This window comes from Nelumbo nucifera, chromosome 1 (assembly GCF_055504915.1).
Source record: "Nelumbo nucifera cultivar China Antique chromosome 1, China Antique-T2T, whole genome shotgun sequence".
Classification (NCBI taxonomy): Eukaryota; Viridiplantae; Streptophyta; class Magnoliopsida; order Proteales; family Nelumbonaceae; genus Nelumbo; species Nelumbo nucifera.
The window spans coordinates 10,495,772-10,520,909 of NC_142649.1; the positions used below are offsets into that span (position 1 = coordinate 10,495,772).

Consider the following 25,138-nt stretch of genomic DNA (forward strand, 5'->3'; position numbering starts at 1 on the left):
AACACAAACGAAATAGTTCCTTATTTGGCTTTGCTTTCTCATCCATAATTAAAGACATCTCGAAAAGGTGATGTTGTTTTAACATCTATGTGGAGGTATTTTTTTTTGTTTCTTTTTGCTGATCTAATTCGATTAAAAGTGTTTATTAATTGAAATGTTCTATTATAATTACACTTTCTTTTTTGCTTCTGTGTTTTTTCTTCCATAATTAAAGACATCTCAAAAAGGTGATATTGTTTTCACATCTTTGTGGATGTATTGTTTTTTTTTTATTTTTTCAGTTCCTTTTTTACTGATCTAATTCGATTAAAGGTATTTATTAATTGAAATGTTTTATTTTCATTACAGTTTGTTTTTTTGCTTATGTGTTTTCTTCAATAATTAAAGACGTCGCAAGAAAGTGATATTGCTTTCACGTCTTCGTGGAGGTATTTCTCGATTGTCTTTTTCAGTTTTTTGTTAATGTCATTCGATTTAAGGTAATTATTAATTGGGATGTTTTATAGTCATTTGATTCATTGTTGCCCTATATAGAGGTAGAGTAAACGTTTTTTTCTTGATTTTCTTTTTGTTTAGATAATTAGGATGAAAATATAATTTCATAGTTCAAGTTGCACTTTTAAATGCATTACAATCAATTGTACGGACCCTTAGTTTTGAAGAAATAATCATTTTCATTTTTATGATTATTTGTTAGAATTCTCCTTCGAAGAAACTCTTTTTTCTTACTTTTACTTTAAATTTGTAATATAAATTTCTATTTAAATTAAGGAGAATGACAGTTCAAACGATGGTCAGATTTCTTAGCCCTAAAGTACAATTGGGTAGGTGCCAACTCGGAATTAATGCCAATTGATGGGCGGGCATTGATGTATATAGTGGGGGTATTTGACATTTTGATTGTTTGTAGCCCTGTAATGGAATTCATAAATCTGCAATGGACCTGCCCATACTTTACCATTTAAATTATTATGCCTTATTTGAAGAAACTTTGAACAAATTATATGGCATGTTCTATTATTTATTGAGTGATGTCATTTGAATTATATGCTTCCATTATCTTTTTTAATTAAAGTAGATTGCACGCATTTTTTTACTTCACGTATATATAGTTTTTTTTTTTAATTTTTACACTAATATCTTTAATATAAATTTAACTATTGATTTGTTGCATTTTCATTACATTTTGTAGGATATAAATAAGTAATACTTGTTTGATTGTAATACCAAAGTTTAGAATAGCTAGAGAATGTAATGGTACTTCTTGATAATCGTCCACTATTTTCTTTAATTTTGTTGTAAATTTAAAAAATTATTTTCTCTTTAATTTGATTTCATGATGATCTTTGTCAGTATTGTTTTTTAATCGAGTAATACTATCTTTAATTTTGTTAATTTTATTATTAATTATTTTGTATCCTTTATTAAACCTTTGAAATTTTATGTTATACGTATTTTTAAGGTTTATAAATCTAAAAGATTCTCTTTTACTTTCTTCATAGTTTTAAGTTTATTTTTCAAATTTTCACAATTTTACTTTTTGGAATATTTTGATTTTGTTGTGTTGCATTAAAATGTTTAATTGAATATATTACTTAAATTTATTTAATTGAAATTTTATAAATGTTTCATAATATTTCAATTAAAATTTTAGGATATATTGAAATAATGTATGTTTTATCTAATACATTTTGATTATTTATATATTTTTGAATTATTGGACTGAAATAATCGTGCTTTCTTGCATTGAATGAATGAAGCTTTTAAGTTTATTTTTGTTTTTTATTTATTTTAAATAAGCAGAAAATAGTTAATATAATTTCGTCAATTTCTATCAAATTTATACACTCTATAATCTTAAGGTGACATGTTACAATATGATTGTTTATATAGCCCATGGTGACATCATTTTTATAATAGATTATAGTGTGACTAATGGAACATCAATTCTACTTTTAGGTCAAACATCATTAATTTAAACTCTTATTGTATTGACTCTATTTACAGTATCTCAATACTAATAAAATGGTTGTCTTTCCTTATTTCCCTTTGCTTTTTCTACTATAATCAAAGACGTTTCGAGAAGGTGCTATCGTCTTCACGTCTTCTAGGAGGTATATTTCAATTATCTTCTTCAATTTCTATTCTCTTGACTTTTTTTATTAAAATTAATTATTAAATGATTTATTTTATAATCATTTGTTAATTATTTCCTTGGAGGCAGATTAGTAATTATTTTTTTTTTCTACTTTAATTATGATGAAAACTAGAATTTCATAGTTTAAGTCACGGTTCCTTCAAGTGTAATGCAATTATTGTTATATGGATCCATTGTTTTTGAAGGAATACTCATTTTTATTTTGATTGTATTTGGCATGGTTTCCTTTGAATGAATTCCTTTTTGTAGTTTGCATTTTAAATGTGTTATGTAAATTACGAACCAAATTATTTAGCCTAATTTTAGGAACTTTTAAAATAATTATATGACATCTTTGATTATATTTTGCGTAGTCATTTAGAGTATGAGTTTCCATTAATTTTGTAATTAGAGCATCTTCTATGATTTTTTTTTATTTTGTGTTTATGCATTTTTTTTTATATTTATACATTATTATTTTTAGTGTAAATTTAACTATTGGTTTTATGTTTTTTCTTACCTTTTATAGTATAGATTAAGATATACATGTTTATTTGTGACTCCAAAATCTTGAGTAGCTAAAGAATGTAATACTACTCAATTATATATATGCTCTATTTCCATATGTTTTATTACAAGTTTAGAAAGTAATTTTCTATTTAATTTAATTTTATGGTTTTTATTAGTATTGCATATTTAGTAGGAAAGTACTATATTTAATTTAGTTAAATTTACTATTAATGATTTTGTTTCTTTTATCAAACTTTTAACATTTAAGTTATACATGTCATTAAGGTTTTAGAATCCACTAATTTATTTCTCTCTCCATTATTTTAAGTTTTTCTATGTTTTCATAATTTTATAAAATTTTAAAATATTTTGGTTTCTGTAAGCTATATTGAAACATTTAATTTTATATATTACCTAAATTTATTTGGTTAAAATTTTGAGAATATTTTAAGTAAATTTTATTAGGATATATGTTTTCTAGATGTTAAAGTATTTCAATGATTTCAATTTTTAAAACCTTGTACCTACTAGTTTTTATGAGGCGTTCACTTTTTAACATATTAAAACAACTTTTATGGTGTATGTTTATTTGCTCTCCTAAATTAAGTTTCTTTGAATGACTAGTCTTTTTTCTCTATTTTTCCTGCTTAAGGTATAGTGGTATTTAATTTTCTTTCTTCCATGAAGGAATATTATTTCTTTTCTATTTCCAATTATTTTCATTCATGTCTTATGCATATTATGCCTTCTCATGCTTTGATAATTTTCTCATTTATAAATTTGGTTTCATTATTTAGAAATAAGGCATTTCAATATTATTATTTATATTTTTTGTTAGTGGTTGTTTAATTAAATCTATTGTTGTTCTTAGTGGATAAGATTCCTACTACAATGGAGAAAACAGATTCACCACAAAAGCTTTATACACAAATGCGACTATGGGAGTTTCCAGATCAATATGTTGTTGAGCCAATCGATAGGCCTACTGGTTCTATTTTGACAATAACCCGCGCGAATGGATCATTAAATCTGACTGGTTGGCTACTTTTTCTTGTTCATTATTGTTATTATAATTATATATTTTCTATAATTATTGTCTATTTTACAATTTATTTGGTTAAATGTAAAATGATTTACTATTATACTTTATATTTTGTACGTAGATGAGTTTCCACATTGCAAACCTGTTCGTTCTCCAAAAATTCGAACAATTTTTGGAGTAGTAGGGACATTGAAGCTCTTGACAAGTAAGCTTTCTTTTGATGAATCCAAAAGTCTTATATACCTATGATATGAGATCATAAACTTTACTATATAATGTTGAAGTTTATTGATGCCTACTTGTTTAGTCTTATGTATACTGATGCACACATTAAAGATGCACCCATAGAACATTTTTATCTACTAAATGCATATATACTTGCATTAATATGATGTTTTAGGCTTCTCTTATTAAAATGCAAATGGTCAGATTTACATAAAATAAGCATAGGCGTTTTGAGAATATAGGAAAAGAGAGAGAAGAGAAGGATATAAAATGGTTCCTTTTTGTATAATTACTTTTACACGTTAAATAGTAGGGGTTGCATCATTTCTTCCTTCTTCTTTTTGTTACTCTTTCTTTGGAATATTTTATTAGTATAAATTATACCCTTCTTTAGTTGTTAATAATATTTTGGCATGAAACTCTTCTATTAAATTATATTATAATATTGTATTTGGAATATTTAAAGTAAAAAATTTAAAATGTTATTTTCTTTTAGATATAATGAATTTTCATGTATTGGAATGAAAATCGGTGTCATATAGTATAGATACTACTATTTTAAGCTATATGCATGTTGTTTGGTATAGAAAACTAGGGATATTAACGTAGAATTTAATTTTCTCATAGACAAATTCTACTGCCTAGGCTACGATGAAAAAAAAAAAAAATACAAGCCAATAAATGGGATCTTTCTTATAAGATGAGCCCCTAAGGTTAGCATGGGTTTTCATGTGTTTGGGGGTTAAATCTAAGTGGATCTAATACATTGTCCAAAAATCAAACCACCTTGAGTCTTATGCCTTACCTCTTCAAGATCTAATTGCTTATTTGATATTCTAATGGTCTATCAATCAATATTCCCGTTTAAATTCCACCATGATTGCTTTACCAAACATGTAAAAACAACACTGTTATCAAATATATTTGATATAAAGAACATTAATTAAATTCTCAATTTTGTTATCTAATAAAAGTTAAGAAGAGTGATCTAAAAAATAAATGCACCTTACTAAGTAGCCAACTAAAAATCCAAATTGTAAAATATAGACCCTTAATGTAGTCCTATAAAATACTAAATTGAGACTAAAAAAAAGTAGTCCTTAATTTTCTATTCACCCTAGAATATGAAAAAATAACAAAAGGAAAATAAATAATGAAAAAAACTTGATGATCTCCCAATCACTATTGTAAAACTCCAGATTAAAACCATCATATCTATGAGTCGTTGAAAATGCAGACCATTGGGAGTAGGTATTTTAATCTACCTTTGCACAAGTCATTGTAAAACTTCGCCAAAGTCTTCTGCACACCATCTAAGTCTTCAACCAATTTATTATTGCATATGGTTTTGGTAATCATAATTTTTTTCTTCCCAAATCCATTTGACTTGATCTTGCTACTTCCACTTTATCTCTTCTTTATGTACTAAAGAGTTAAAAAGTTTTAACCAATTAATCTGTCATTGCACCTAATTTTGGCAATCAGATTTATTTTGGCTCTAGTATTAGCTAATTTGTAAAAGAATGCTGTGTTATTGTTTCTTTCCCAAATCCATTTTACTTGAGCTTGTTGCCCCCACTTTATCTCTTCTTTGTATGCTAAACTATCAAAAAGCTTTTTGGATTTGACCCCTCTTTTGTATCTCCTCCAAAGTGATATTACTCTCTTCTTCTTCTTCTTGATACAACCTCTTCTTCTTTTTCATCAATATTTTGAATGGCTCTTAAATAATCCTCTTTTTGTTCAGTAAGAGGAGAGAGAGAGGAGGATTTCTGGACCTTAATTTTCTTTTTTAGGAGTTATAGTTTTTTTTTGCAAAGATACGGAAGCTGCTCTCTTGCACTATATAGCTGAGCCACTAGTTTTTAATCTTGTCCATCTTCTTCCAGCCAAATATTTTTCAAATCGAAAAGGTCCTAGGGCTTTGAAAAACCAACCTCTTGACAATAGAATTGGAGAGTGATCTGATAGAGGTCTAGGAAGGGCCTCTTGATGAGAATCATGAAAGTGGTCTTTTGGTGACTCTACAAAAATAAGAAACCGATCAAGTTGAACAAGGATCGGATTTTCATGGTTACTTGACTAAGTATACTATGCAAATTTCATAGGATGGTTAAGCAAGTCATGCCTATTGATGAAAGAGGCCAAAGGCATGCATACCTGAAATCAACTTTGTTCCTCCTATTTTATTGGAAGCAAATCTAATCATATTGAAGCCTCCCATCATAGCTAGGATAAAAGCCATCATAATCTAACTCAATCTAGAGCTAATTCCTTTCAGCATTTGTGTTTTGACCATAGACTGCCATGGTGACCACTATTTCTTTTATTGGAATATAGTTGTCTATAATGTTTGACCTTTGAATTTTGGTTCTTTTGAAGCAAGGAATTTGAAAGAGAATGATAGGGAGACCTATTTTGATCACATTTTCTTGTTGATTTAGTATGGGGAAAAAAGAGAAAGAAGGTCACACTAATACCACATGTAACTTAGAAATTAGCTCTTATTCCATTGATTCAGCTTTAAATTTCTAATTGAAATATCTCTATCTATAGATTAAACATAAGGGCATGGGATTTCCTTTTTTAGACTCCAATTTAAACTACCTAAAACAAAATTCTAACTACATAAAGATTAAGGCAAACCCATAGGGACACTTAAATTAAACAAGGAATTTAGCTCCTAAAATAACTCTAATAGCAGTTACTCTTACTACAAACAATCAAACCAAAAGCAAGCAACTCTAAGTTTTCTTTTCCTTGAAAAATTACAAAACAAGGAGGCAATTAGTGAAAACATTTTGGTAATAAAGACCTTTCCATGTAGAATATATTACGAGAGGTTAACAATGCATAATGAACACATGAACATCTAGACATTGCCATGTACTATGTCTGAATCCACTTTAAATGGATTTAATCAAGTTGAAAATTGATGGTTGCACTGCAAGTAATCCTAGACCTTTAGGTATAGGGGGTGTTTTAAGGACTGGAATGGGGTAATAACAACTTTATTTTTTGGTCCAATTGGTCATAAGGAACTCTACAAAATTAGTCATAACAATAACATTGCACAAAATGCCTTTTTTTTTAAAAAAAGAAGAATTTATTAATAATTAAAAGGAGGGGGACATGAAACCTAATCATCAAAACAAAACTATGTGTCGAAGCTCAATAGAAAAGAAAACAAACTAAGAAACAAAAGAACAAGAGTAATTTAAGAATAACAAGGGTCATAGCTTTTGTTTGGTACAGAGGATCTATGGACATTTTGTGAATAGACATCTCCTAGATCTTCTTAGATTTAAAATTCTTTTTCTTCCTCTTTCTTTCCACTATCACCTTAGGTATAGCGGTTTCAATTGTGTTTCACCCATAGGATCAACTTTAATCGCTGGAGTAGCCATATGAACATAGGTCATTATGCATATATCATTAGGAACATCCTTGTCTCTATAATGACGAGATCTATGAAAAAGGAGGTTCACATTGTCATGGATTCCAATCTCTTGATCGTCATGACTCCATTGGTTTACCCTTCGCCAAGGAAAATATGACCTACCATCATTCTTCATTGTTTGCTTGTTCCATTCTCATCATTTTAATTATCTTCTTCCACCAAACCTTCCTATTCCTTTCTTGTGATCTTATCCGCATTTTGTTGAGCACATTTTATTGATTCCATTTTACACTGTTTCAGGACTTGTGTAGGAGCACCATGATTTGCACCATTGGTCATAGGGTCATTTTCCTAAACACCTAACATGTCCCCAAGAGTAGTAGGCTGTTCATTAGGAATAGGATCCTAATTAGGACCGTAGGCTGCTCCACACTCAATGCACCTTGAGAAAAATCCGAGTTACTATCAGCACTTAGCAAATTACACAACTCTAGAGACAAGTTAACAACTAGAGGGATTTCCTTCCCTGTTCTTTGATACATATATTTCATCTTAGGGTTTAGTTTGCCTGTAGTATTCTTAATCACATGAGCAAGTATAGCAGGGTTTTGTTGTTGTGCATTCACCTGTTCAGCCACAACCCTAGTTTCTTTGATGGTCTCCTTCCCCTTATTCTCCTTCTTTGCCTTAACTTGTCAATCAGCCTCCTCGTGCCCATGCTTGAAATAGTAAGAGCAATATTGTAGAAGATTTTCATAGGTAATCTTATGCCAAAAACCATCTCTTCCCATTCCATTCCACACCCTGAAAGGTTTATTTTTCATCAAATAAGCCTTTTCGTTCACATAAGCCCCTTGGTCATAATATCAACCTTTAGCACCCTACACATCACTTGCGCAATTAACATGTCGTTGTAAAGGTTAAGGAACTCGGATTCATCCTTAAAACGTAAAAGAACATGAAATTGATTCAAGGTAGTCACCATTATACCTTTCTTTAAGGTAAAGGTATTGACCAAAAACTCTCTAACATTAGCAAACGGCAGTCGTCCAAAAGAAAACTTACCAACAAGTGCAAAATAGAATGGAACAGTAGAAAGATTGATTTTGGCCTTTGAATAGAAAACCACAAGTTCTCCTCCCTTCATTGACAGCAGTTTCAAAGGGGTTTTGATCTTGGATGGATACAAAGCAACCGGAAATAGGGAAGATCTCCTAGTGTTCTCTCACTCATTAAGGCATTGTATTTTCCATAGTTTTCCATTCATCAACAAGATCTTCTGTAGTAAAGACCTTTACTAAACATTGAATGCCTAATTATAGAGACCTAGAAGTGGAAGGTTACCCTAAAGTGGTGATCAGATGGCTCTAAAATATGGAAATGATGCCTTGACATTATATATATAAACATCATGAGAGAGATTTTTCTACTATGTAGTAGGGACATAACTATATATTAGAATCAAGTGTTTTTTTTTTTTTCAATCTATATGTAAAAGGTAAGGTGACTGCTAGCCAACCTTTAGGGTTTGGAAAATTTTTTCAACAATTTTGTTAAATAGGAGATTTGTGAAGTATACTTGTATACAATACCCTCATAGAGATGTAGAGTCTCATCTCAATTCTTTGATTTTCGTTGTCTTACAACTACGGCCAGAATTTTTGGCGTCTCCCCACCCTTTGCTTTGCTAATTCATTATCCATGCTATTAGCTGCCCTTAATCTATTATACTTTCAGCTCTATATCTCTTGTCAACCACCTAAACGTTTTTTTTTTTTTTTTAATTTTTAAGACCAAGAGACAGCCTCTCTTCTTTACAACCATTTTGTCACTAGTTTTGAGTGCCCTTCAATTATCAATATTTTCATATTCGTCTCTTTTTCTCCTTGACTACTTATATTAATGCTATAATTTCATCTATGGACGATATTTGGCAAAATATCCCCATTTGTTAGGTGGCGATACAAAACCTTTGGAAATCCTTTTTTTATAAATATCCTCGATCTTTTTCTGATATGTTAGTGATATTTCAGATTTCATTGGTAGATTAGATATTTTTGAAGTTTAAAATTTTAGAATATTATTGAAAAATTTTCAATATTTCATTAAAATCATCATAGTTTTATAAAAATATTTTCCTAATTAAGAGAACTAATAGAGAATTGGTGATTGGATAATTGTCTTACTACTTTGATATGATTCACTTACAAAGTCATTGTTTTTTAAAACAAAAAGAAAATTGCATACAATTATATAAAAGAGCATTCTCAATCTGATCAGAACATATAGTAACAATAAAGCCAAAAGTTAAAATGGCAAGTAATTGGCATATATAAAGAAGAGAAGATGACTAAATACCAAAATGGAGTTAAAGAGAGGGACTGGATCCAATAGGCACAACATAAGAAGCGCATTCAATGAGCACTTTATAAATATTCTGACAACTGTTAAAAGTTGTCTTTAATCTTTCTCAAGGGTAGGTTGGGGGTATTTCAAGGGACAGTGTCAAAAAATTTTGAAAGTGTTCATTTAATGTGCTTACAATGATGTGACTATTTGATCTGGACTCTTAGGGAGAAACACATTAGTTATAGTTTCTTAATTTTTTATTTGATTTATACTATTCTTTGCTATAGTTTTTTGAGCCTAAATTTGCAATTATATTTATTCTAATGATCTTTTGAAGGTGTATTAACTAATTCCATGTTTATAGAAAATTTTCCTAATTGTTTTAATTCTCCAACTTTATGGCAAAATATTTATTGATATTAAGATTAATAAACCTTGGTTTTAATTAAATAATCCACTCTAGCAATAATGCATTCAATTAATGCCTGTTGGCTCCATTCCTTTTCCTTGAAAATTCTGACATTCTCCACATAATTCCGGCATTCTTTTCTTTCCATATTATCCAAATAATTGCTGCTTTGGTATTTTCTCCACATAATCCTTCCTCTCTTATTTGGTTATTAGACTTGTTCATAGGCTAAGTAGCCTAATGGGCCGGCTTGGCTGATCCTCTATTTCTCAGGCTTGGACATGATTTTAGACCAGTGGATTCAGGTATGAGGTACTCTAAGGTCTGAAGTTGGCTAGTTCGTTGAATGCAAGAAATGCGGTAATAGAAGGGTTAATTCATAGGTTGTACCGTTGTAGTGGGGTGGATACAAAGTAGAAGTCAAGGGTCATGATACCATTGGCACACCATAAGAGAACCAATCATATGATTTTGGACTGGGAGCTGTTTGTAATTGGGTTCCAACTAGGGGTGTCAATTGAACTGGATTTGGTCCAATCCAATCCAGTCCAATGTGAGTCCATTACAAATGGACCAGGTCCAATCCAATCTAATGAATCTTTTGGACCATTTTGGACTGATCCAATTTAATGTGTAGACCGTCCAATCTGTTCAAATTCATTTTAATATAGATTGGTTTTAATCCAAATCTGGTCCATTAATACCTATATTCTTATCTTATATTAATGGACCAGATATTGACTTAATCCAACCCAGGCCAATCTAATATAAATTTATTACAAACGGATCAGGTTCAATCCAATCTAATAAGTAATTTGAAATGAATTGATTCAATCCAATATGTCTTATTGATCCGTCCAATTAATCCAAATTGATTTTGAACTGAACGGGGTCCAATAAAAAACCAGTCCATTAAAAAATAGTTTGGGAGACAAATTGGCCAAACAAGCGGAAGCAGTGTAATTAGAGGGAACAATTATTTGCGGGGTAATAGCATTTTGATAGCACAACTAGCGTGTAGTTGGGTTAAGCACATAGTGGTGGCTTAACAGACTTGGTGCATACTGAACATCTTTGTATATATATCTCGATACACTAGAAATCATTAAAACTGAAACTTCTAGTGGTTAAAAATTATGAAGAATCTTGATTTCTTCTGCCATGTATTTTCCTTTGCTTCCATATTTGTAACTTTGTTTTTTTTTTTGTTTTTTTTTCTAATCTTTTATAAACCGAAAATGAAATGGTTATCCATGAAGTAACATAGATGCAAAAATCAATATAATGAAGTTCATATCATCAGTTTATGTGGTGGAATTGATCATCCTACTCATTTACAATGTTCACATTCTACAAAAACATGTACGAGTACAAATTTCTGAGCTTTTATTAAAGTGCAATTTTTATGTGTCTTCTATTCTTGAATGGCATTCGTCATGTTCTTTTTTGAAACCAAGAATGGCATTTCTCATGTTACTTTGACCTTATTCCATTTTTTTTTGATGTATTTTGTAGGGTCATATATCTTAGTGATAACGGAGCGTGAATGTGTTGGCTCTTACTTAGGGCATCCAATCTTTAAAGTTAAATCCTTGAAGATTTTGCCATGTGATGGTTCTCTACATAGTTCCCCTACGGAACAGGTGCCAAATTTGTATTTTGTCTTTCTTGGTCGATTTTATGATAGGTTGGTTATGTTTAAACTGTCATTTGCACCACCTTTGACAGAAAAAGATGGAAACCGAATTTTCTGTTCTCCTAAATGCTGCAGAGAGGATGCATGGTCTGTACTTCTCCTATGACATCAATTTAACACTAAGGTGCATGATTAAACCCAGAATCTGTTTGATGTACTGTATTCTGTAGTCTGTACTGATAGATGACATGGGGATGAGTATTCAAAACACAAAAGAAAAGAACTTCTACCATCTCCTGTCTTCTTTGTGCTTGTTGATTATCAGTTTGATTATTTGGTTATATTATGCTTGTAATGCTCAAGCAATTGAAACTATTAACCCTTTGATTACTTTTGAACTGCCCCCCATTGCTATTTTTTGATAAGTAATGGTTAATTGTATTGAAACATGAAAGATGAAAACAGAAGGAAAATACAAGAAATTCACATCTCCTTTGGATCTTCTGCTGCATCTTGGTGTTTTTTTATCAATAAGATAAACTAGAAGTTAGAAGTAGCACTTATTTATCTCAAAACCTAGGTGCCAAATCAAGGATGAAAGCCTGAGAACAGCCCCCCACTTCAAGCTTGGTTTTCAGCCATTCCTGATTAGATTATTCATTGCATAGGTCCGTCTGTGGTATGAAACAGAGATGGCTGACTCCCTGTTCGTGCATTTCCCTTTTTAAGTCAACAAATATGGGTTCATTCCCATTTCTGCTTCGATTTGAGTAGGGTTTTCCCAAAAATAACTTTGGAGTAGCTGGCACATAGGTGGGTAAAACAAGAAAGGTAAACTGATGGTACTGTGGTACATGATTCTGGCTGTTATTTTTTTTTGGACAGTTTGGATGGAAAGAAACAGGTGATTTTTTTTTTAATGCTCTCAGATGAAATCCGAAGTAACACGGTTGCTAAGATCTTTTCTTGGGCTTTAGTTAGCAAAGAATATTATAACGCTCCCAGCCTTGCTTCTATAGCCTCCAATCTCTTATTCCACTATAACTAGCATACTATTTGTTAGATTTTTTTAGTTTTACAGCATTTCAATTGAAAGTGGTTTTTCCCTATACCTTATGTTAGGAAAAAAAGGATCAGCCTGGGGTTTCTTGCAATACCCATTTGAGACCTTCTGATATTATTGTTCTCTTTCCTTTTATCTCATAAATCTCTTTGATCTTGTTTCCAATTGTAAGTTCTCTTTCTCAGTTTTCCAATTGGTCATGTTGATCTTGTTATTGTTATTGATTCTTGTCGGGGTAGCTAGTTGTTGATGTATATGGGCTGCAAATACTTACTCAGGGGGGCTTCTCCTTATTTCTTTTGTTTTTGATCATAGTAAATACTTATGCACTTTACCTATAAAAATATGAAGATTAAAAAAACTAATAAAGGAAGATGTAAAAAAAAAGACTAATATTTTAAAATGTAAGAACACAACAATAGAGAGAAAAAGCAAGTTGTCACTACACAGTGATGAACAATTGCATATGAAGCTCAAACCCACTAGCAGAGAGAAAGCCTACTATAGAAACTTCTCCCTTGGAATGGGAGTTGTCCAAATTGTTATTCCTATTTTTGCTGCTTATGGTTGCAAGTGTCAAGTGCCTCATGCCATATTTAGAAGTTCCAAGGTTTTCGTTATGTTCTGCTTTCATGAGAATCGTTTCTAGAAACTTCATTAGATATCATTAACAGTCAGGTCACAACTAATGGTCTAGAAAAGGCTTATGACAAAGAGGATTGGAGGTGTCTTTGGATAATTTTGGAGTTAAAAGGTTTTGGTGAAAGGTGGATTATGTGAATGAAGGGATGTTTGCAAATGACTTGGTTCTTTGTCTTATAAATGATCTAGAAAAGGTTTCTAGAAACCTCATTAGATAATATTAATAGTCAGGTCACAACTAATGGTCTAGGAAAGGCTTTAGGACAGAGTGGATTGGATGTATCTTTGGATAATTTTGAAGTTAAAAGGTTTTGGTGAAAGGTGTATTATGTGAGTGAAGGGATGTGTGCAAATGGCTTGGTTCTTTGTTTGGTAGGGATGCCCCCTATCCCCTCTTCTTTTCACTTTGATGACAAATATTCTTGATTTTTCCTCAATAAAGCAATCTCTTTGCATCTCATCAAAGGTTTTTTAGTGGGTAGGGAATAAAATATCCTTGTATATGCAGATGACACTATCTTCTTTCTTGAAGATGGAGTGGATTACCTTCTTAACTTGAAAAAGATGATGAAATGCTTTGAGGTAGTGACAGTGCTGAGAACCAACCTAGGGAAAAGTAGTATAATTGGGATTAACATCTCCCATCAGCAATTAAATACCTTCATGGATGCCTTGGATTGCAGAATTAAGAGTTGTCCGATCAAATACCTTGGGCCTCCATTGGGTGAAAATCCAAATTCTATAGGCTTTTGGGATCTAGTGTTGGAAAAGTGCAAAAGAAGGTTGGGAGCTTGAAAAAAAAAATATATCTCCTAAGGCGGTAGGCTTACTTTAATTAAGGTGACTCTTTCCAATCTTCCCACCTTTTTTCTCTCCTTATTTAAAGTGCTTGCGAAGGTGAGGAATCAGATTGAGAATCTTCAATGAGACTTTCTTTGGGACGGGGGAGGTGAGAAAAGAGATTATGTAGTAAGGTAGAATGCGGTTTGCAAGCCTAAGGCAGAAGGAGGTCTAGGTTTGGGGCATATATCAAAGAAGAATGTTTCTCTTCTTGGTAAACGGCTCTGGAGGTTTCAGAGGAACCTAAATCTCTTTGGGACTCAGTCATCTGTAGAAAGTATGGAAGGAGTGACTTTGGTAGGAGCAGCACCCAATCCGCTAGTAGATTCTCTGCTGCCAACCTTTGGAAAGATATTGTCCAAATCTCCTCTTCTTTCCTTCCTTTCATTAGGTTCTGTTTAGGGTATGGTCTCCATATTAGATTCTGGACTGATTTGTGGTTGGGATCACTGCCATTTTGTCAGTCCTTTCCTAACTTGTTTTAGTTAGTCCATGATAAATATGCCCTTGTTGCCTCTACCCTTGTTTTTGAGAATCATGGCTTATCCTTTAATTTCAATTTCTGAAGAGGGCTCAACGATCAGGAATTATCCCAGGTTTCCTTGCTTCTCCTGCTCCTCTTTGATTTCTATCTCTCTCCTTCCAAACCTGACCAGTTAGTTTGGTCCCTTAGCCCAATGGAAGTTTTGCTTCCAAGTCTTTCTTCCATAGGCTGGTTGCTGGATTCTCGTCTTCCTCCTTAGACAGGAAGGTATGGCTTACTTCAATTCCCCCAAGTATCTGATTTTTCATTTGGGAGGCTGCTTGTGGTTGAATAAATACTGATGACAACTTGCAAAAGAAGAGGACAAGGCAGGTTTACTTTTCCCCACATATTTGTTTCCTGTATTTTCAAGATAGGGAATCCATTGGACATTTACTTATTAGCTTCATGGTGGCCCGTATTATATGACAATTATTTCTCAACCTGATCTATGAAGGCAGTTTCCAGTGGGTTCCTCCCTTTTTTTTTGTGATTTCATTGCTTAGTGGAAAGGAAGTAAGCTAGGGAAGAGAGGTAAGAGCTACTAGAAAGCCTTAATTCATGTATCTTGTGGAGTATCTGGGAAGAATGAAACAAAAGACTTTTTAGAACAGGTTTAGCTCCTTGCAAGGTTTGAAGAGGCATATCTTGTCACAAGTCAATTCTTGGATGATGATTAATAAGTATTTCTTGGGAATTAACTATGGTGATGTTGATAGGGATCTCCTAGAGATTTTTCAGTCCTCCCGTTTTGGTCTTCATGTTAATATTTCCCTTCTTCCAAGGCCTCGATTTGCTATCATCCTTTGTTTTGGTGGTAGTTTCAGGGGGTTTCTGGAGAGTCACATGGTTTATGGGATTGGTGGAGTCATTCTAATGGAGAAGGGAAATATTATATGGGCTTTTTGTGGCCCTTGTTCCACTAAGGATGCATCTGAAGCTAAAGTCCAGGGCCTGTTGGACAGGCTTAATCTCTTCAGCTTGAATCTGTCCTTATTGAAGGTGAATCTAGTATTTAATGGCTGGGCTAAGAAGTCGAACTCTGGACCTTGGAGATTTGCACACCTTCTGCCTGAAATCTTCAATATTTCTTCCTCTCTCAATTGCAGCTATAGATGGATTCCAAGATATCTTAATCATATTGTTGATTTCTTAGCTAGGTCTGGTATGGGAAGGGATATTTTATACAGTACTAATTCTTTACTTGTTTCTTCGGTGGGCTTTTGATAATTTTGTTTAAGCCCTTGTTTGTACATCCTTCCCTTTTTCTGAAGTGATGAAGTAATACTTTCTCAAAAAATAATATAACCTTGAATTATTCAGGGGTGCAACTTAGTTACCTGATTAAATTCTTTTCACTCCGGACCCAAGATTTTGGGTTGGGATTGTTCAAATTTAACAAACCTAAGCTTGCCCAAGTTGCACCCTAGAACCACATTTACACAACTCATGTTGTTAATCTGCATACATTTTTACCATCTGAAATAGTTTTATGCTTATGGAAGCACTTAGAAAACTGCAGGAAGGTTGGGCGAAATTTAAAAAATTTCTATCTCTCCCATCTGGGAATCGCATTCCCTATTTTAGAAAATTGCATTTTCAAGGATCAATCTTGAACCAAACCGGACCAGATCTGAAACCAAAAGGGAGGAGAGGGATATACCTAATACGGAGTAACAGTAACTCCCAATGAAGGTGTTCATGCCCAAGGAGAAATCCAAAAACTGCTTCCACTGAAGATGGCACAGTGTGAGGTGAAGCAGGATCAGCAGGATGGCTCTTCAGCAAGAACCGAATTCTTCAGCAAGAATGGGGTAGAGGGCTGGTGAGAACGACTTCAAATTGCCTCTTCTTCCAAAAAGCAATATCAAGAACAATTCTTGATCACTCCCACAAGTGGAGATCGAACTGGGTAGGGGCGGCAAGAACAGGGGAGAACTCTGCAGACTGCTGTAATGTCTGTTGTGTGTTCTGCATGTCTGCCCTGCTCTCTTATTTATAGCCTTAAAGAGACAACATCCTAATCTGATTAGGAGTTTCCTGATCCAAATCTTTATTTGGATCTAGACTCTTTAAGTGATAAGGATAATCCCTATCTTATCTGCAGTTTAAGATCAGCTTGATCCTAATCAAATTAGGAGTTTCCTGATCCAAATCTTTATTTGGATTTGGACTCTTTAAGTGGATAGGACTTATCCTCTTATCCTTATCTGTTGATCCAAACCCAGATTTCCCCGATTTAATTAATCTAATTAACCCAGTTCGAATTGGGCTTTAGGTCCATTAAGTTTATGTGCTCACTTAACCTCCTAACCTACTGCCCAGTTGGCTCTCTTTGTGTGGCGTGGGACCCAAACATTGATCTACACATCAGTTACATGGGTTCAGCCCAACCTTTGTTACAAGGCCTGGCCGAATTCACTGTAGGAGACAGTGAACCCCTGAGTCCATCACCATGGGCTCTTAATGGGCCCAACATTTACACTAAATGGTCATTGGTTCTAGCCACCTTATGAAAACCCAAGGATTGTGGGCAGATGCAAGATTAGCCCATCAGGTATTACCCTCAATGGTCTTACACTTAACCTCTCAGCCCATAATGATCAAACACTGCCCGACAAGAGAGGACCTCTCCCTTGGCTGCAAGGAACAATGCTGCACTCTCTACTCACATGGATCCTGGGAATTAAAACCATTTGCAAACATTTTGAAACCATAATATATATATGTATATCTTTATATAAATATATTTTGCAAAACAAATTTCAACGGTTGAAATCAACTGCCGGCAGTTTAGGTTTCCATCAGAGAGAGTGCATTCCCCGATCATTCACTTTGTCCGACAAAGGGACTGATCCTGTCACTATGATCACCTACTCAGGTGAATTCTTAGACTGTCCCAACATACCCAGGTTTTGACCCCATCTAAGGATCTCACTGATTGGCATATCAAAGATAGCCCAATCCGACACGTAGTGCAGTACCATAATCGAGTCTAGGGGTCAGGTGTAACATTCCAGTTTTGCCCATCTATCTCCAAGGTCCAGGGCAATACTGGAATTTTGGTCCGGTTTAGGGTTTCAAGAAACCCACACTGCATGTACCTCAGGTCTCACCCTGGCAGCTGAGACAAGCCATCCCAACCAACTTGGTGGTACATCAGTGTCAGCCTTGGCAGGATAAATCTCCCCAGATCTATCCAACGGCTATGAAGATTCTAAACTAACACGAGTCTCATAAGTGTCCAGTTTAAGGGTATTACACAGAAACACACCACAATGACATGAATCAATTATGTACTTTATTCATTTACAATAAATGTCGAAAGGTACATCAATCTGATTGGAGCTAAGGGCATAACTGTCTAACATTCCAAGATATCTTAATCATATTGTTGATTTCTTAGCTAGGTCTGGTATGGGAAGGGATATTTTATACAGTACTAATTCTTTACTTGTTTCTTTGGTGGGCTTTTGATAATTTTGTTTAAGCCCTTGTTTGTACATCCTTCCCTTTTTCTGAAGTAATGAAGTAATACTTTCTCAAAAAATAATATAGCCTTGAATTATTCAGGGGTGTAACTTAGTTACCTGATTAAATACTTTTCACTCTAGACCCAGGATTTTGGGTGGGGATTGTTCAAATTTAACAAACCTAAGCCTGCCCAAGTTGCACCCTAGAACCACATTTACACAACTCATGCTGTTAATCTGCGTACATTTTTACCATCTGAAATAGTTTTATGCTTATGGAAGCACTTAAATCCCTTTGACTTAACATTATATGAACTCAACTTTTCCTACAATGATTAGTTTTTTTTATTCAAAAAATATCATTGCTTTTTTTTTTTTTATCTAAAAGAGTTCTATTCATATACTTTCATTTCTTTTATATTCTTTGTTCCTATTTGGTGTTTCAGTGTTAGATCTTTCTCCTGTATGTTTATTTTCTTCTGGTAGGCTTTTATTTGTTAATATTTGGCTTTTGTTGCTTTTGTATTGCAGTGCTCAGCGGTTGCATAATTTGGGTGATGAATCAAATGCGCTTCCTCTTTGGAGACAGGTGAATTTCTGCTTAAAAATTGACTTGATTTAGTGCTTATTGAATTGTCTAACAGTGATGAAAGAAGTTTTTGGCTTTCCAAATAAAGGTGCCTTTGTTGTTGTTGCTTGCACCTGCATTGGTGTGGGTGATGAATCAAATAAGCTTCTTTGGAGATAGATGATTTTCTACTTAAAAAATTGACTTAATTGCTAACTGAATTGTCTAATATGATAAGAGAATTTTCTGGCTTTCCAGATAAAGGTGGCTTTTTTGTTTCTTGCACCTGCATTATGATACAAATAATGGCCTTTCTATCTTTATATTTGAGAAATTGACCATTTGTAAATGTCATATATGTTTCACCAATTAAAAAACGTTATATCTGATTCACCCTTTGCAGATGTTATGTATAGAATTTTTCTTTCTTATTTTACCCAATAAATGACTAATTTGGTTTATCTCATCACTCCTTTGAGTTGTTGTTTTGTTTCAGGTAGACCCTAGGTTTGTATGGAATAATTATATGCTGGAAGTGCTCATAGATAACCAGGTAAGATGTGTTCATAAAGATATTAATATATTGCATGACTCATTTCCTCCAATATTTTGCAATTGTAAACAAGTGGCTTCTGACACCTCTTGATTGTAATGTCTACAGCTTGACCCATACTTGCTTCCTGTTGTCCAAGGGAGTATCCTTACGTTTGATGAGCTCTAGCTTTTATTAGATTTATAAAGAGCCAACTATTGTCTTGATTTATTCCATTGCATTATTTGACTAAATATAGGGATTTTATCTATCTTCCAAATTGGAGTTACATCTTAACAGCCCATTAGGCTTTCAGAACTTTCAGGCAGCAATTGGGAGAGACATAATTGATGTTACTCTTATTGCACGGCGATGCACAAGGAGAAATGGTGTGTATGCTCTCGGAATCTGAATTTGGACTTAAGTTGTTTGGTTTGCTAAAATTTGCCACTGGTGGATACAGTGGTTTTGGTGGGAGGAGCCCATTTTGTTCTGGTTTAATTGAGTTGAGCTTATCTTATTTCATTGGGATAGGACTTGGAAGGAAATAATGAAGAACCAAGATGATTTAAAAGGTTCCGATGTAGGACAGATTTGGGATAATGTATCTCTTACTATTATTAGAGAAAAATAGAATCATAGAAAATTGAAGTTAAAATAAGTCAGAATCAAACCTTTTTTTTTCTCAAATCAAGTTGAATTAAAGCACTCTTAGTACACATTTGTCAATAGCCTAAAACTAGTGAACTCATCACAACCAAACAAAACAAAGGAAAGAACCATTTTTTTGAATGGTCAAATGTGCCAATTAAAAGGAGTTTTCTCATATATGTATATCATGTTGACACATACATTCCTTAAGCACCAAGAAATCAAAATTGGACACTAACTGTAACATCTAATATGCAAACATGAATTTGTAAAAAGAGAACAGCATCTAAGCCTAATACCTAGCAAAATGTACTATAAAATAGACAACTTTATCTTCATAAATTAAAGAAAAACTTGATGATAAAAAAATTAAAAAAATTCATAATCCTTCATGTATTTGTTGACAAAATACCATAACTTGCTTAATTTGTGTCTAAATCACATAATTTTGGGCTTGTTAGATAAGTGATCAAATACCCTATGGTAACACTGGAATAAGGCCACTGGAACAAGTTTTAACCCTTTAGTTTTAGGATGCAAGTAGCATAATGGCCTTTAGACAAAATTATCTCCTTACTTTAGGTGAAGACTAAGTGGTACAAAACAACTTTGGAATTTAGCTCCATTATGTCCCACATTAGAGAAATTGGCCATAGTCAGATTAGTAAACTTTGGCAAAATGGGTGGTGGTTGTGGGTAAACTGCATGATACTTGACCCTAGAAAAATAATTCCAGTCCAAGTCATTCGGTTATTGAGAAATCATTCTTTTGTATATCAGAACACCATCATCAATTGAAGTAAAATTTTGATGTTCTAATTAAATATCATCAGTTGAGAATAGACAACCCGTAATGTTAATATGTTATAGTGGTTTGAACATATTGTTCATCCTAATGTAATTATTACTTATAAGGTACACGAATGTGGAGAAGAGGGGCTGATTCAGATGGTTATGTTGCAAATTTTGTGGAAAGTGAGCAGATTGTTAATATGAACGGGTTTACAGCATCATTTGTTCAGGTAACTTAGACAAGTATACTTGAAGTTTTATTTTTGTGAATATCTACATTGTGTTAAATTGATTTCTGCTTTCAAATTGCAGGTTCGAGGGTCTATTCCATTGCTATGGGAGCAGATTGTTGATTTGACATATAAGCCTAAATATCAGATTGTGAAACCTGAGGAGGCAGTGAGTATTTTAATATCCATATACCATCAATCAGTTCTTTATTTTCCTTTTTTCTTTTGTATTGAAATTATTTGTTGTACAGTCTTTTCAATTTATATTTGTATTTGCCAATGCTGCATTACCAAATTTCCAAATGCTGATTCTTGTCGATTTATATTCATTTCAGCCTCGAGTTGTTGAGCGACACTTTTTGGACCTAAGAAAAAGTTATGGGTCTGTCATATCTGTTGACCTTGTCAATGAGGTAAATCTAAAAAGTTGTGTTTCTTGTTTTCATGGCTGCTATAAGTATTCTAGCATTTCATTATTTAGTTATTTGCACATGACCATACTAATTTATTTAAACACATAGATTTGCATGTACTGAATTCTTTACTATATATGCATACCCCTGAGTGTCCAATGGGGACAAAACCTCCTTTCAACTAGATCTTCAGTGGTTCCAAGTGGTTGTGTAGTGTAATCTAATCACTCGACATGTGTTTCTTCATATTTATACTTTTAAATCGTTTTGAGAAGCATGATACTATCTTCATATTAATTCTCTAGTGGTTGATTCAACTTAGTACCCTAATCATGACTAGAGTGCGGGATTCTATGGGGCCATTTTCCAATGGTTTCCCTGGCTATCTGGTGCAGTTCAGAAACAAATTGCGTTAAGAGAAGCTTCAAAGAAAAGAACAAAAGCCGAAAATAACAAAAAGAACAATCCTTCACCAAATAATTAAGAGAAAATCAACAAAAACCCTCTAGCTTTTTCCTAGCTAGTCTTTATATAGACTTATTTACACCCTTATGCCTTCTACAAGGAAGTTTCCTAATATAATAAAACAATCCTTATTATAATCCTACTAAATCTCTTCAAAAAAGAAAGTCTTAATTGAATACAAATTCAGAAATCCCACTGTAATGCTAACTTAGTAAATGCAAACCAAGATAGATAGATACAAAAATCTTGCATTGATGCTATCTTGGTAAATATGAACTAAGTTGGGTTGTCGAAAACCAACCTAGTAAATGTTTACTTAATTGGGCCGAATCCCGTACTGCATCATCCTCCCCAGGTTGGAGAGAATCTGACCCCGGATTCATGTTACCATCTGAGAGGCTGCCAACATATGGCGTTGCAATTCCATTATGCTTCTTTAACTTTCTCTAGGTAATTGGTGGTGTAATCCTCTAATATGAATTGGAATATCTTCATTACATCTCTTAAATTTTGAAACATTTTTCTTGATCTTCGAATAACTTATTTCTTCCTTTACTAACCATGTTGGACATTGCAAAACTTTTTTGCCAATAAGGATCTTCGTAGACATGTATGTAGACAATGTGATCATAATCCCCAAGACGATAAATATTATCTCCATTATTTTGGAATTCATTGTGAATGATGGAAGATTCCGCCTTAGCAATTGGTTTTTCATCAAAGATTGGAGGTTTGTTCCAATCAACAAGTTTCTCTTCAATAGATATTGTTGAGGAGAATGACCATGAAAGATATTCGTTACAATCCTCAACAATATTAAAGCAATCAACAAAGTCAAAAGATTTGATTTTACCTTCAGACATTGGAACTGATAACTCCTCCATGGAACTCTATTAAATGAATTTATTTGGGGCTATACCTCCATGAAACTCTGGGAACTCAAATTTGAGATCTGTTTCCCATCGCTTCTGTTCACCACTCGTAACTACAACCAATTTGGTTGCTTGCCAAGTAGAGAAACCTCCATGAAACTCTGGGATCTCAATATTGAAACCCGTTTTCCACTGTTTCTAGTCACCACTGGCAACTACAGCCGACCTGGATGCTTGCCTTGATGATGAAAAGTAACGAGTGGAGGCACTTGCGTTGGGGCCACTATCCCCTGTTTCAGAATGAGAACATAGCGTTTTAACTCTTGAGGAAGTGCATCGACTTACCTTCTCAATTCTGCCACCTCTTCTTGTGATTTGTTATTGAATTTCTGATCCACGACGTGATCCACTTGTTTCTTCTTAGGAGCCATAATCCAAAGAAGGATCAAACTTATGCTCTGATACCAAATGGCGTAGTTCGGAAACACATCACATTTAGAGAAGCTTCAAAGAAAAGAACAAAATCCGAAAAGAATAGGAAGAACAAATTTTCACTAAATAATTAAGAGAAAATCAACAAAACCCCCTGGGTTTGCCCTAGCTACTCTTTATATATACTTATTTACACCCTTATGCCTCCTACAAGGAAGTTTCCTAATCTAATAAAACACTCCTTATTATAATCCTAATTGAATACAAATTCGGAAATCCCACTATAATGCTAACTTGGTAAATGCAAACCAAAATAGATTGATACAAAAATCCTGCATTGATGCTATCTTGGTAAATACAAACTCAGTTGAGCTGTCGGAAACCAACTTAGTAAATGTTTACTCAGTTGGACAGAATCCCGTACTGCATCACTATCCATGGTCTTAGGAGTGGTAGACTGGATACATGCCTAAATTTTGACATTTTTTTTAACAAAGTGGCTTCTCATAGATTTGGACCTATACTCTCATGCTTGCGAGTCTGACATTTTACCATTATACCAAACAATGACCTTTGGATCAATATGTTTGTATTACTTAAAATTATGGCACAAAAGCCTATTGAGTGCTAACATGTACAACTAGAGGTGCTTGTAGTCATGCATATATATATATATATATATATACACATATTTATGTATGTACATATACATATGCACACACACACATATGTATAATTGTGTGTATATGTTATGTCAGTTGTGGTTATGCATGAATCTATGAGATGACTTTGATATAGTTTTGGTTGTCATTTTCTCATCAGCGTGGAGGTGAAGGATGGTTGAGTCAAAAGTATTCCAATGCAATGCAGAATGTTACAAATGACGATATAAGGTAAATAATTGCCTCTCTTGTTAGTGTGCAATTTCCTTTTACTATTTGCTCTTATTATCTTCTGAAATCAATCAATTACTGTAGATATCTCCACTTCGATTTTCACCACATTTGTGGTCATATTCATTTTGAGCGTCTCTCTATTCTTTATGAACAAATTGAAGATTTCCTGAAGAAAAATAGGTATTCTATCCTTTTCAAATGCGAAATCATGAAATACTTTATTCTTGATTAATGCTAAATCTATGTTTCTTGAATTTTTTGCTTAAAACCCTATAAATTCAAACAGAAATGCAATGTGGTACAAAAGATTTGTTTGTATAATTTATGGGTTTTTGTTTCATCTCTTGGTTGTTTATAATATACCAATGTCATCTTACAATTAAAGGGCTTTCTATTTTTATTTTTTAATCTTTATGTTTCATTTTGTATTTAACAACTTTAATAATTTGATTACAGATATTTATATTGATTCTTATTGAATGCCTCGCTTACCTTAGTTAAGATACCATTTCTATTGTCAAAAGACTAAAGCAAAGGGTATTTTCAGCAACATGTGAACAAGATACCAATACAAGGAAAAGTGAACTGAAATAGCATAGCCTATATTTTCTTCTCTAATTAAATATAGATTTACAATAAACAGTATTGTTTACCAAAGTAACAAAGTATGGAGCAGGTTGGAATATAGAAGTGCCAAATTTCAAAATATTTTCTTCTGTATATGTTACTTGCATTTTTCTATACATATACTGTGCTTACCATTTAGATCATTTACTGAGCTTCTCTAAATGTCTTCAAGACTGAGAGTGACCACTTCATGCAAAAAGCCAAAAATCAGGTCCTTTGTCAGTATATCCCTCCCTAAATTGCAGATAGATAGGACGAACATTGGGTAATGGCCCTTTAAATGATGATATATACATATTGGTTAAATCTGGCCCTGTTCGTACATAAGTCTGGACCCTTCTAACTTTACCATTTCTTGTGTCATTGGATAGGTTCCACTCTCACTTAGTTGATTAGCTGGTACAAGAATTG

General features: G+C 33.2%; 1 protein-coding gene across 4 annotated transcripts in view; it reads left to right on the forward strand.

Annotated features, from left to right (window-relative positions):
- LOC104612231 (phosphoinositide phosphatase SAC6-like) overlaps nucleotides 1-25,138 on the forward strand; it is a 57,403-nt gene continuing 32,265 nt past the window's right edge. Inside the window, exons 1-16 of one of the 4 annotated variants that reach the window (XM_088896715.1) lie at nucleotides 17-95; nucleotides 349-428; nucleotides 2,074-2,114; nucleotides 3,519-3,683; nucleotides 3,811-3,894; nucleotides 11,588-11,715; nucleotides 11,801-11,892; nucleotides 18,781-18,838; nucleotides 19,314-19,370; nucleotides 19,479-19,512; nucleotides 19,658-19,738; nucleotides 20,916-21,022; nucleotides 21,105-21,191; nucleotides 21,358-21,435; nucleotides 24,027-24,097; nucleotides 24,182-24,280. In XM_088896715.1, the coding sequence (XP_088752841.1) occupies nucleotides 3,539-3,683; nucleotides 3,811-3,894; nucleotides 11,588-11,715; nucleotides 11,801-11,892; nucleotides 18,781-18,838; nucleotides 19,314-19,370; nucleotides 19,479-19,512; nucleotides 19,658-19,738; nucleotides 20,916-21,022; nucleotides 21,105-21,191; nucleotides 21,358-21,435; nucleotides 24,027-24,097; nucleotides 24,182-24,280 (1,121 nt within the window). In that variant the 5' untranslated portion in view covers nucleotides 17-95; nucleotides 349-428; nucleotides 2,074-2,114; nucleotides 3,519-3,538. Of the gene's footprint in view, nucleotides 96-121; nucleotides 228-348; nucleotides 429-2,073; nucleotides 2,115-3,518; nucleotides 3,684-3,810; nucleotides 3,895-11,587; nucleotides 11,716-11,800; nucleotides 11,893-18,780; nucleotides 18,839-19,313; nucleotides 19,371-19,478; nucleotides 19,513-19,657; nucleotides 19,739-20,915; nucleotides 21,023-21,104; nucleotides 21,192-21,357; nucleotides 21,436-24,026; nucleotides 24,098-24,181; nucleotides 24,281-25,138 lie in introns of those variants that run through there. The other 3 variants (XM_088896716.1, XM_088896714.1, XM_088896717.1) reach the window with 3 other exon arrangements.